Source organism: Callorhinus ursinus, unplaced genomic scaffold (genome assembly GCF_003265705.2).
Source record: "Callorhinus ursinus isolate GAN/ISIS: 27379988/994484 unplaced genomic scaffold, GSC_fseal_2.0 scaffold4, whole genome shotgun sequence".
Classification (NCBI taxonomy): Eukaryota; Metazoa; Chordata; class Mammalia; order Carnivora; family Otariidae; genus Callorhinus; species Callorhinus ursinus.
Genome location: NW_027397066.1, coordinates 49,350,189 through 49,364,849, shown reverse-complemented (window position 1 = coordinate 49,364,849; position 14,661 = coordinate 49,350,189). Strand labels below are relative to the sequence as shown.

Genomic DNA, 14,661 nt, shown 5'->3' with positions numbered 1-14,661 from the left:
GGCTATGTGACTTGCTTTGGCCAATGAGACACAGCAAACAGGACACAAGCAGAGTATTGAAAAATATTTGAGCTTTAGGACTTGTCTACCTATTGTTGGGAATTCTGTCACAATAGGAATGAGCCTGTGCGAGACTGCTGGATGATGAGAACCATGTGACCATCATCCCAGACAACATTAAGGTGACTACCAAGAACTGACTGAGTTTCCTCCCATGCAAAACCAACCAGCTTACTACCTACTAAACATCTAACTTCAGCCAAGTCAGCTTTAAACATTATAATACATTTTGAAAATAATAAGTATCTTTTTAAAAGTGGAAAGACAAATTCTGTCAATTACAGAAAAATAAATGTTACTTTTAATTTTTATTTTGTATGACTATTTTAAAAAATCTTTAAACAGATGGCATCAATTTAAGTCATAATTTTAATTTATATATTTTTAAAACTAATCATATTAACACTAAAACGACTTTAAAAAGAAAATATAAAATATCACTTTGAAATGAAATGTCTGTCAATATGACTTCGTTTAAATTATATTAATTTATTTTAAAAAAGGATAGTAGAAGAAGAAAATTCTAATAAAATGTAATGGTTATCTGGTAATTTTCTGAATCTAAGTTGGTTTTCAAATAGTCCTCCAGTAGTTGAATTACTACGTATCCCTATTTCTTATTTTGTTTTACAAATATTTCTCAGAACAGTATTTCATATTTTAGTTTATAAATAAAATTTCTTCTTTCGTTATCAGATTCCTTGTACACTTATAACCCCCTCCCCGCTTTTTAAACAGGCACTGCATTGTAAAATACATATTTACAACTATCTGCATTTTAATTGTCTTCATCAAAAATAATGAATACACTTTCTTTTTCTTTAAATAGTAGTAGTAATGATAATAATAATAATAATAAACTCACCTCTAACAGGGGGTCTCTCTAGCTCAGAGTCAAGGTGAATAGGTGGAGAGATGTAGGACACCTGTCCATGATGTGCCTGCCCTGTGGACCCAAAAGTAAATGTTAAGCAGACATTGCAGTTTTGTCTTTTTATACCTTTTTGTTTGTTTTTATGATGTCATATTATCTTTCTTCACACTGAATTAACTGTCATCATACCACGTAGACAGAGCTATTCAAACACAGGAGCATTATGCATCATCCAAACATCAAACAATTAAATCAGTCCTTCTTAAAACTGCCTATTTTTTTTTCATTAAATTATACATTTATTGTAGAATGACACTTTTAAAAATACAATGAAAATGACTTACAAGAAAAATAAAATGGAAGAAAAAAAGACATAAACAATGTAAGTCCACATTTTTTACTGTTAGATTAAACCAACAAGCACTCTATCAATTTGCTAAAGTGTTTCTAAACACTTATTCTCAATTTATGCACTTATTTCATTGTCCCAGACCAGTAACATGCAGTCTGCAGACTGGCATCAATGTTAAATAAACTCGGGTAGCACTTACTTAAATAACTTTATAACTTTGGTTATTTTTTTTTTACTTTTTATAATTTATTTCTATTATTTGAATAGAAAACTACTCCTTCCTGCTCAGTGTATTTTATGGAAAAACAATAACTAGCCAGGATATAGAAAGTAGGTAGATGAATTCATTTTCTATTCCTTGCAAAACATTCTTTGGTTCTCACATAGTTTGTAACATACTTTCTGTTTTATGAGTTAAGGCGCTGATGTGAAGGCCAAGGTGCTGATTGGAAAAACTGCTAGCTTACAAACAAACAAAATTCTAATGTTCAAAGTAGCTATAGTTTGTATACTGATAATTCAGTAAGCAATTAGAATTTCAAGGCAAGAAGGCATAATCACAGAGTCAGTTCAATTTCTAAAGCTACTTTTTCAAACTATTTCTAAAAAAAAAGGTTTGGGTAGAAGCAGAGGACCCACCAATTTCTTTCTATAATGGGAATATGCCGTTATATTTTACACATTTACTAGAGCAATTTACAGGGTTGTTAATCTCTTTTCCTAAACAAGGAAAGTTAATGATACATAGATTATGATAACAGTTAGAGTAACCTTCCCGTTTCAAGTAATATTTGAATTGTAATAAACTCTGCTGATTCCTCTTATGAGGCACATTTCAAATAATTAATATGGCTCCCTGTTGATAGTACTCGTTGTTGCTCCCAGCCTTTTTCTAGCTAACAGCAGACACAGGGGAGACATGGGAATATACAGAGCCCCTCATAATGGTAACTAAGAATATTGTGCATTCACTGGCCATGTTTCAGTGGAATACTAAAAGCACTGTTATGAAAGAAGTAACACAGTCACTGTGCCCTTGTAGCAGTCCATGTGTAATGCAACTTATTAAAAACTTTAGGCTATCTTAATTATGAAAACACCTGATGCTTACCTATGTAGCATACTTGATTGCAAAATCACTTTTTATTTTTAAGGTCCTGTGTCATTAGAAATGAACTGGTTTGAAACTTTATCGATTATGTAAATGAAAATAATAATCTTTGACTTTATATTGGTTCCGAATAATCCCAGCATATAAAATAATATTGATTTTGTGTCTAATCAAGGAACAGGACTTTTGCCACATATAATAACTAACATGCATTCAGACATACATCATCTCCATTTACGCAACCATGTCACTACGGGGATTTAAAGGTAGGTGTTATGTCAACATATTCATATTTTTAAATCAAAGAAACAAGCAGAGGAGACTGAGCAACTTGCTCAAACACATGCAGCTAGTAAATAGCAAGGCCAGGGGCATTTTGACTCCAAATGTGAAGTGTTTTCAAGTATATCAGAGTATTATTCTCAAAGAAGGTCTCCGCATACTAAACCTGGGGGAAAAAAAGTGTATAGATTTTAGTGATTAAACTCTGACAAGTAACTGCTTGTGGAACTGTCACCCTTACATTTAGTTTGAAGTAAAAAGTCCTCTCAAATGTCACATTTGCCTCTGTTCTTGGGATAAGCACATAACTTCAAGAGTGCTCAACAGAATACTTTAGGTAGCACGAGATCACAGTGTGTATGTCCCTAAGGGGGACTGGAGATATCAAAGAGGCAGCAGAATGGGATGAGGGTATTGACAGTCAAGTCCTGAACTTGGTTTGTCAAAATGTCCGTTCCTTCTCCAATGAGAACTCAAGCAAACTGCCGGATGAGGTGTGGCAGGGAGAGCTACAGTGACAGGGACTCTCAGTCTTAGAGGAATGTCAGAAATGCAGTGATAGATTTCAGTTCGGTGACTGAGATTTCCGATCCACAGAATAGAAACTAGAAATCATGGAGGCTGCTGTTGATTAACTACATTAATCAAATACATAAAAAAAATTCTGCTTCACTTTCGATCAGTGGTACTCACACATTTGCCTCCACAAAATCACATAAGAGGTAATAAAACCTGTTCTAATCTGCGGTTAACTAAGGCAATGAATCTCAGGGAGATAAATGCTCTTCATCAGGGAGAGCATTATAGAACATGGAGAATTATAGTTTGAAAAAAAAAAAAACAATGACTATCAAATATCCACCCCCTCATTAAGAATTACTGCAAGATAATGGTAATAATAACAAAGTGTGTCTAAAACCATAAATAACTTCCATGTATAATTCTTCTAGACATTATGGTGAATAATATTCAACCAAAAATGTGATCGGTTCAAAAAGAGCTTAGGAGGATAAAAAGTATGGCAAATGTATACTGTTTTTATTTTACTTTTTATTTTTAAATTTTTATATTTTTTTAAAGATTCCCAAGAGAGAAAGGAGGGGAGGGGCAGGGAGAGAGGGGGAGAGGGAGAGGGAGAGAATCTCCAGCAGACTCCCTGCTGAGCTCAAAGCCTGAGGCAGGGCTCTATCTCAGGAACCTGAGATCATGACCTAAGCCAAAAACAAGAGAGGGATGCTCAATGGACTGAACCACCAAACACATACTGTTTTCAAAGATTGGACTAGAATACTTTTAGACAGGGAGCATACCTGCTCTCTCATTTATCACTGTCTTTGCCACCATGCTCTCCTGTCTTACACTAGACTTTCCTGGTCCTTATGACAGAAGCTTTATATATCCAAGTGTGAGATGTGCTGCTCCAATTTTTCCCTTACTTTTCCAAATTAAAAAGATGCAGATTTGTTTATTTCTGCCAAATTTTACTTCCTTTTTTCCCCCTGGATTTTAAAGCCAAAAAATCATACTGAGATTTTGATTAGAATTGCATTAATTCTTTAAATTAATTTGGAGGATAAACATTTAAAATATTTTGTCTTCATTTTCTTTTAAATGGATCTCCACTTGTTTGAACTGTCATTAAACAAGTTAAATATTTTTTGAAATTGTTTATATTTTGGTTATAAGAATATTTCATTGTTTAAGTATTCTATTTTCCCCATTTAGATGAAATATTAAGATTTTCTTAATAACTTTCACTGAACTTTTTTGATGGCTATTGTTGGAATTATTAGTTAGTGACTTTGACCTTCTCAGCTCCTTAGAGCTAGATACACTGACTGATACTAAAGTTTAGTTATTTTCTGTGATCTTTGTTTCTTATATGAAATATATTCCCAAATTAAGTTTCACCTATATACTCTTTTAATTATTTTGTGCTATATAATTTAAATTTTAAAAATTGATTTTATAGGACATGAAATTTAGATGACAGAGTTTCCTGGTGATGCTATTCACCTGTCAATTTACCTTAATTTTCTACAAAGTATTCACCAAAGGAATAAACAATACTGAATGATAGGTTCCATAAAAGAATTAAAAGGGAGAGAGAGAAAGAAAAAAAAAAAAAACAACTCATGGTTTATTGCTAAGGAGTCAAGGAAAACAATGGCAGTAGAAAAATAGTTGGGTAGCTTACGAGATTTCATTCATTTTAGGTCTAGGTAAAATGATAAATTTGTGTGAAGATGTCATATATACACACACATATGTGTGTATATATGTACGTTTATGCGATAAATCTATATTGATATATAATTTACATACAGACAATTCCCCCATTTAAAGTATACAGTGGTTTTCAGTATATTCACAGAGTTGTGCAACCACCACCATAATCAGTTTGAGACCATTTTCATTGCTACAAAAAGAAATCCCAAGCCTCTTATCAGTCACTCCTCATTTCCTCCCAACTCATCCCTATCTTAAGCAACCACTCATTTACTCTCCATCTCTATATATCTGCCTATTCTGAACATTTCATATAAATGAATTACACAAATATGTGGTCTTTTGTGATCAGCTTTTTTCATTCAATATTGTTTTCAAGGCTCACCCATGTGGTAGCATAAATTGGCACTTCATTCCTTTTTGTCGTCAAATAATATTCCATCGTATAGACATACTACATTTTATTCAATCATTCATCAGTTCATGGACATTTGAAATCATTTTCACTTTTCCATTATTATGAATAATGCTCTTATGAACCTCTGTGCACAAATTTTTGTGTGGACATGTTTGCATTTTTCTTGAATATATATACCTAAGAGTGGAATTGGTGGGTCATATAGTAAATCTATGTGTAAATTTTTGAAGTCTGATTTCCAAAGAGGCTGTACCCTTTTACTTCTCATTAGTAGTGCATAAGGGTTCCAATATCACGGAAATGTTTTTCAGGGTTTTTTTCTTTTTATTTACTGGTTTATTTTTTTATAGGTGGTAGTGTAGTTAAGTCAGAGCTGATTGAAATACTTAATATTAAGATAACTGTAAAACCTGGGAAGGGACCAATCTCCCCCAGTGGATATAGATAAAACAGGATTTGAATCAGAAGTTGTATAGTTCATCCACATTGTGAAAGTAACAAAAAAAAAAAATGACCCAGCCAAAAAAAAAAAAAAAAAAAAAAAGCAGCTCACACTGTAAAATGAAAATATGTGGACTCTCCAGTGTCAGGTATGCCAAAGATGTAGAAATTTTAAGGGTGGGGGTAGTGGTCAACAGAACTCAGCACCACAGCAAAAACCCAAAGACTGTTATGCATTCTGGAAAAGCCATTATTTTTTTTATCTTCCATCTCTTTTTCGACTTTCATCTAATTTCTATTTTATTGAAGAATCCTGCACAATTTCTATTAAAGGTCAAATACAGGAAAGACTTGACTAGAATTAGGTACAAGAAAAATATTTTTTTTTGTTCTACTGAAAATACTTTACTTGCACAACAGAGCACAGAAATACATTCTGTAGAAACACAGAATTTGGAGGGAGAAAGACATTTGATAGGGTATAGTCCCCAACCTACATTTTAGAATGAGGAAACACATTTTGAGAAATTGGTGACTTTCAAAAGTCAAATCAAGGTGGTAGTTGTCAAGCTGAGTATCAGTGGACAGTAAGAAAGGGGATGCTTTACAGCTAGCCTGCAAAACTAACACACCCTCATTCTCAATTCTGAAGCCTTCTTTCATAGGCCATAATCTTCAAGGTGTGTGGGACATAATCTTTCAGGTGTGTTGAGAGGTTCAAAAGCTTGAGAACTATTTATTTATGAAATACATACATTTTCCCCCATAAGGCTATGCCTAAAAACTAAAGGCAGTTTGTCGTAACAGATAAGATCATGCCCTCGGAACAAAACTATCTGTGTTGATATCTGGACTCCACCACTTTTTAACCACATAACCATTAGTCATATAACTAATTAGCCAGTAACCATCAAGTTGTTTAATTTCTATGTGCTTCAGTTTCCTCATTTGTATAATGGGGATTATAATAACACTTACCTCATAGGGGTGCATTGAAGGTTAAATGAACTTACGCCATGTGTAGTAATTACAACAGTACTTGTTGGTACATAGTAAAGTACTTAGAATTTTTAGCTATTATAATTATTATTGCAAATTTATTATTTAATTCATTAATTCATCAACCAATATTAGTTGAGTACCTAATACATGACAAGTACCTTTCTAGCAACTTGCATATATCACACAACAAAATAAGTGATAATGCACAATCTTATGTAAGGGGAGACAGACTGTAAGCAATTAACAAAATCAATAGGTCAATAATATTTCATGTACAAGATAAGAAAGGGCAATGAAAACAAATTAGAACAGGCTAAAGGGGATCTGGAGTGGAAGAGGCAGGTTGCAATTTTAAACAGGATGATCAGGAAAGGCCTAATATTTCCATGAACAGTATTTGAAGAGTTCAAGAGAAGACAAGAGATAATATCTGACTTTGACAGGAAACTAAAAAGATAAAAGTACAGATAAGGGCCCAAATCTACTTTTAATACTTAAGAATGAAAGAACACAATGTGCTGTATCAGATACTTCTTCCTCATGCATTTACTTCAAATTTTACATATTCATAGACATATTAATGCCATCACCAATGACCAATGAGTAAAAGAAGACATAAATAAAATATGGAGATAACTGGGAAAGGAACACAACTTTCTTCCTAAAGCAAAAACACATTTACTACCATAAAGTCCCCATTGGTTTCTCCAGTTACACCATCTTTCAGCTCAAATTTCTCTCATTTTCTATACAGTGTTGTAAACAAGTTTAAGAGTTTATGGCCCTCTAGGCAGATCTCATGCCTTTCTTTTGTTTGTTTGCTTTAAACTTTTAACTGCTGATCTTGATATTTCCTCTGGAGGTATGATATTTCTCCTCCTTAAAAACAACAAAATAGGTCTCACATTTTGGCTTTTGGGGTTTTGAATAATTTTATCATTTTCCTTTTTCAACCTTTAGGATGATAGCAAGTTACATCTCTGAACCTGACTGTCCTACTACAATAATGATTTCATGTGGAATGTGGGAACCTATACTAAACATTTAAGAATGGCATACGGAATTTTTCTAAGTTTCAAATATTCTGAAAGTAGCTAAGCCTCCTTCCTCAGAGGAAAAAAAAAATAAAGTTTAATTTCTTGTTGAAAATAATCTCAGCTACTGATAAAAAATATCAGAGGTCAATATGTTGTTTGTGTTGATGGAAAATTGGGTGTGCCTAGCATTATAACAGCTTTCTTTTTTGTCTTCAAATCCCAGTCTGACTATAACCATCTGGCATTTATAAAGTCAGCTTTCAGGTAAAGATGTAAACACCACTCAAAAGTAATCATCAAAGAAAAGAGCTGTAAAGTTGCCAATTTGATACTTATCTTTTCCCTCTGGCTTCCTTTTCCCCCTTCATCTTATTACTCAAACTTATTTTCAGTGAATTTAGTAAAATAGGAGGTAGCAGAGAAACAACTACATGGTTGACTTATTGAAGATACAAAGTCATTGATGGAGGCACAAAGGTCACTGACGGCCTTCTCCCCAGTGGATATTACTTGCACACAGAAAACAGACGGAATAATTTGAAGCAAAAGTAACTTTCTTGTTTGTGTGTACATGTGTGCATTTCATTCAGCAAATAATTTTTCAGTACTCACTCCCTTTAGTGGACAGTCTTAACAATACCACATAAACAAGATACGATGCTCCCTCCAAAAGAGATTTCAGTTTAGATGCAGGATTAAACAACCATAGTGAAGTAGGATATGTACTTTGACAGAGATGAGAGAGAAGAGCATGACGATACCATCTAACTGAGATAACTGAACTGAGAGAAGAACAGTACCTGGAGAATACAAGTGGTAGTCTGGTAAAAACCAATGGCCCGTGTAGGGAAGCAGAAGGAACATTACAAGTGGATGCTTACAGATCTTATGACTTAGAGGGATAGGAGACAGGGAACCACAGGTGGAAGGCAGGCAAAGAAAAAGATGATTAAAAATTAATAAAAAGTTTCAGAAATGTACCCCCCAAAGGGCACCTGGGTAGCCCAGTTGGTTAAGTGTGGACTCTTGGTTTTGGCTCAGTTCATGATCACAGCCTTATGAGACTGAGCCCCGCATCAGGCTCTGAGCTCAGTGTGGAGTCTGCTTGAGAGTCTCTCTACCTCTCCCTTTGCTCCTCCCACTCATTCTCTCTCTCTCAAATAAATAAGTAAATCCAAAAAAAAAAAAAAAAGATATGTACCCCCACAAAAGAATAAATAATACATGCCTATTACCCAGCTTTAACAACAGTCATATCAGGGCCTATATTGTCTCATCTCTCTCCTTCAATGTTCTCTTCCTCATCCCAGAATGTTCTGAAGCAAATCCCAGACAATATAATTTCACTTGTACATTATTTGAGTATGTATCGATAAATTATAAGGGCTTTTAAAAAAAACTGTAATATCATTATGATACCTAAATATTAAGAAGCTATATTATGAAAAATCAATTTAATGTCAAATTCAGAAAAGCAACTGTCTACAAGAAATAAACAAGTCTGAAAGAGATGAATTCTGTTAGCCTGCAAAACATCCCATTGGCCCTACTGTTGAAATTGTGTTGGACTGAGGAATGCTTTATACTTATGATGAATTTCACGTGCTCACAAATATAAAGGGGAGTGTATTTTATAAAACCATACAAATACATTTCTCTGTTTCACAAGCGTGAAAAAATGATTTGGTAGTTAAATGACAAACATTGCCTTCTAGAAGCACCACTTCAAAAATTATTCTATGAAGTCTCAAAAACCTATTGTAGCAAGCATTACAATAATAAACTAAAAAAGAAAAAGAAATCAGGGCATTTATCTTCTCTGAATTTCTACTTTTTTATAATCCTCCAAAAATAAACAGGAATGAATACACTAAAAAATTGAAGATCATGTTAATAAAAATAGTTATTTTCTAAGAGCCTAATACTAAGAAGCACTATGTGAGGTAAATATTGTTTCCTATTTTAAAAATGTGAAATCTAAAGCTCAGTAAGGTTAAATGCATTTTCAAAGGTTACACAATACTGTGTGTGGGAATCAGGTTTCAAATCCAGAGACCATGTTCCTACTCTATAGCTCACTGCCTTCACATCCTATAAATATACCAACGGGGGTGGAGAGAGAAGGCAAATATACTATAATTTCTGAAACATAAGAAATTCTTAGTTCCTTATTTTCAGACTACCTAAAATTAAGTGTTTAATTACTAAAGGACTAAATCACAGAATAATCAGGATTATAAAATTACTTTTCTCAGACGATGAGTAAAACATTACATTCTCCTTAACAGGAGGGTAGGTATATTAGCCCTTTCCTGGCTTTTTTTTTTCTTTTTTTTTTTTAATGAATGCCTTAAAAAAGGGTTAGGATTCAGTAATACAGACCTCTCTGAACCACTGTGATTTCCAAAAGCTGGAAAAAAGGTTTGAAGCAGACTTCAATCCTCTTCCCTCTAAAATACACACAGACATCTTTCCTATTATTTCCTATTATTTATCACCATTGTACTGAGCTCATGTTTGCATATAGTAGAGTAAGAGGAAAATTCTTTTACTATCCAAGCACTTAATATTCAAGTCTATAAAATTTAGGGTATATGAGTGTTCAGGGTGGGGAGCTGTGACAAGCTAGATTAGAAAAAGTCAGATTTTGAGTAACACAGGCAAACCTAATCAGCAGAACTGTGATTTTAGCATGAACTCAGGGATCAATAATTCCAGTTGGTTAATTAATGAAGGACATAAAAAAGGCTATTTGTTTCTAAGCCTGCTTCACTGCCAGAACAGTTCTGATTTAATTCTGAGTATCTGAATTAAGGTCACCTCTGATATGTTGCTTAGAGCTTGTGTTGGGTAGAATAATGGTCCCCCAAAGATGCCCACTTCCTAAATCTCAAAATCTGTGACTATGTTATCTTACGTGGCAGAAGGGATTCTGCAGATATGATTAAGTTTGAGATGGGAGATTATCCTAGCTAACTGTGTGAGTTCTTCAAAGTGGAAAAGGGAGGCAGATGATCAAGAGTGATACAATGCAAGAAAGACAAGTCAAGCCATGGATGGCTTAAAAGAAAGAGAGTGTAATAAAAAAAAAAAAAAAAGAAAGAAAAAAAAAAAAGAAAAAAAAAAAGAAAGAGCATGTGGACCAGAACAAAGGAATGATGGTTGCTTCTAGAAGCCTAAGCAGACAAGGATCCTTCCTAGAGTCTACAACTGATTTTAGCTTGGTGAGACCCATGTTGAAATTTGTTCTAGAAAAATGTAAGATGATAAATTTGTATTGTTTATGATTCAAAGTTTGTGGTAATTTGTTCCAATGTACAATTTAGTAACTAATATTTATTTTAATTCTAAAAAACCCTGTCATTCAATGTACTAATTATTTGAATAGATATTATATGGACATGATACATATTCAACAAAATGATAGCATCTTACCCACCTAACAACTTCCCACAGGCAAAAACTCTTTCCAGTACTTTTTTTTCAGTTAAGCAACTGGTTCTTGATTTCGGCTCCAGTCATGATCTCAGGGTCGTGGGACTGAGCCCTGAATTGGGAGCTGCGCTCAGTGGAGACTGCTTGAGATTCTCTCTCTCCCTCTCCCTCTGATCCTCCCCCTGCCTGTGCTCTCTTTCTCTCTAAAAATAAATAAATAAAATCTTAAAAAAACGAAACAACAATAACAAAAAACCTCTATGAGGGTTGGAGGCATATGAAGTACAGTTTCTATGCCTTCTCTTTGTCCAAATGTCCAAATATCTTGGGCATTGTAAAGACCCAGTGCATTTTTGGTGAAATTTCACATTAATGACATGAAAAGAAATTAAGAAGACTATTAAAGTTGCTATACTCCAATCACAAACAAGGCAAATAGTAAAGCTCTGGGAAATTTTCTTTCAAAACTGAAGACAAATTCACAACGTCACCAATTTTGTTTAATTGAGAAATGTTACAAAGTTGATAACTATGTTAACTCTCTCAGCCGGTTTTGTTCATGGTATTTTTGAAAAGGTCTTTACCAAAGGAGATACATATCAATTCCCCAAATATAGACTTTGGTTCAGTGTATTTATGTAAAGTAGATCTCTTACAAAATACTCTTTTATCAAGCATTTAAAGAAGAGTTAATATCTATTCTACCAAACATCAAGAATGTACTTTTATTGATTTTCCCCCAATAAAATAACTGTATGTAGATGGCAATGATGTCATTATGATAAACTGCGAAAAACCTGGATAAAATGACACCATATTTCAATTAATTATTTTTAAGATACCTGAAAATAGTTGATGCTATTAAAGGAAAGACTGAATTTCTGTGTTCAGGAGAAAGGGTTAGGGTGCCTGAAAAGTGATATTAAAATTACTTCAAAGGAAAACTGGCAGGTGAAAATTTGCTTCTAGAACCACAGAAGCAAGCAGCAAGAGGAAAAATAGAGACAAGGGTATTTACAACAAAGAGGTTTGTTCCCTACAGTACAGAGCCCGGAAGCTGGCCTGCTGTGTTTATGTTTTTAAAGTTCTGCTTCAAAGACTATCCCAGCATGCTAAGAAAAACATAAAAAGTTAAACTTTCCTGTCCTCCCTGCTGTTAGATCAGAAAACATCAAGGAACACTAACTCAAAAAGAGGAATGGTAAAGCACGTTAAAGGTACCTGAAACAAGGTTCATGGATAGATAGCAACAAGATGGTAACAGTTCCCTCTACAGCCTCCACTTCCAAGGAAGGGTCTGAGATATGAAAAGTAGTAGCAGCCTGGATTTGACTGAATAAATGTTATAAATGGAGGAGTATGATGGTACAGATCTCAGAGTAAAAGCTACTCATCGTGTGTTACTCTCAAATGAGGCCCATGGAGCATTTTTTCTTTTAGTTCCTAAGTCAGTAAAACTTAGAGAAAGCAAATTTACAGGAGGGTTAGAATGAGACCTGTGGATACCAGTCATAGTAAATTAAATGTGCCTCAACTTATTTTGGAGAAGAGTAGAAAAATTCAAATACATTCATTATAGGTTCAGTGTTCTAATTTCTTTACATGTTTAATGATATGATGAGGCAAGATAATGAAGGATCAGAGGTTTTTTACAAGGATATATGTAAGGTTTATGAAATTAACTGTTCTTCTAAAGAAAAGAGATAGAAGACACTTATTTTCCCCACAATTAGGTCAGAATCTTTCCTTCCTTTTTATCAATCCATGAGGCCCGGGAGAAAAATCTCTCAAGAAGACAGCCAAGCAGGACCTGCTAGCATGGTCAGTTAGGTGACTTGAGATCAATATGCCCCCAAATACCTGACTTCAGAAAATTCCATACAAAAGCACTGTGTGCATATGCTCACAACATGGGGTAAGAACAACCCAAGCATAATAAGACCAGATTGGCACACAGAAAAACAAAAAGATATGGATATTCTCTTAGGATGAAGACAGTAAGACTGACCACCTAATTCTTTTCAATAAACTCTAAAATATATCATTGTGTAGAATGAAACTGCCTCTAGTGAAAGTTTGACAACTCCCCTCTGTGTGTTAAAATGCTGTCAGCTGAAAAATCTGAACTCTTTGTGAAAATTGTTCATTTTTGACAGATTTATTCTACTTTTATGTTTGCAGTCTTAATCACAGGAATTTGAAAAAGTTAGAATTTAGCTCAAAGAATTGGAAGCACTATTAGCATAATTTAGAGGTACTAAGCGTTTATATTATAGTTCTCTACAAAAACCAAAAATTGTCATAGAAGTGAAAATATTTATAAAGCAACAGTATTGAGTTTGATTGATTTTAAGATACTGTATATGTATCTGTATACACACACACAGCCTGTTTCTGTTTCATTCCTTTGCTCACTATTACTAAGTGGTTAAGAAGGTTAGTCTTTGCTGGACCTGACAAGGTTTAGCTGAGATAGGTTTCACTAACCCTAATCAAAGTCACATATTCCAGGACACATGAACATCAGTGGTGGAGCTGTGCTGTGTCATGGTTAAGAATACGGGTTTTAGAGACACTAGACCTGTGTGTCCTCATTGTAGTTACATCACTTACAGACTCAGCGGCCTCAGCCATATTAACCTTATAGTGTCAGTTTCTTCATCTGTAAAAAGCAAACAATAATAATCCTATTTCACAGCATTCTGGTAAGGGTTTTCCAAAAAGAAAAAAAAAAAAGCCATATATATGAAGCAGAGTGCCTGCCACATAAGCACCTAAATATTGAACTACTGTCATTTTCCTTGTTTATATCATCACTACCTCACACTTGTCTCCTCTGAGGCAAACAAGACAATACCAGCACAGCTAATCAAATCTCTTTGAACACAGGGATATTTAGGTTGGTGATTAGGAGATGGTATTCGGAGATGATATGCTTAGCCGAGGATCAAAGCACTGTCTTTAGTTGGAGCAGGTTGGTTAGCCTCTTGGAGGTTCCATTTCTCCATATGTAACCTAGGAATAGGAAAAGATATTTCATAGAGCAAGGGCACAGTCAACTATAGTCCCTAGGCCCAAGTTGGCTCATGCCAATTTTGTATGACCTGTGTTCTAAAATTGTTTCTCAACCTTTAAAAGGTTAGAAGAAAAAAAGTGAGCAGAAAGAGGAGAAATGGAGGAGGTAGAGAAGGAGGAGGAGGAAGACCACCAACAGCACCAGAACTACAGACCAGGTGTAATTTGCAAAATCTGAAATATTTACTATCTGGGCCTTTACAGAAAATGTTTGCTAATCCCTGTCTTTGACTTACTATGAATACTAAAGAAGCCCATATATGAACTATACTAAGCAGAGGACTTGGTATAATTGTAGTTATTCTCTTGCTACTAACATCCTAAGCCTTCACCTGAACAATAAAG

General features: G+C 34.3%; 1 protein-coding gene across 6 annotated transcripts in view; it reads right to left on the bottom strand.

Annotated features, from left to right (window-relative positions):
* The window catches only part of ADGRL3 (adhesion G protein-coupled receptor L3), a 790,703-nt gene that overhangs the window by 228,374 nt on the left and 547,668 nt on the right, over positions 1 to 14,661 (bottom strand). For all 6 annotated transcript variants that reach the window (XM_073891741.1, XM_073891740.1, XM_073891744.1 and 3 more), the window contains one exon: positions 926 to 1,006. In XM_073891741.1, the coding sequence (XP_073747842.1) occupies positions 926 to 1,006 (81 nt within the window). The remainder of the gene's footprint in view (positions 1 to 925; positions 1,007 to 14,661) is intronic.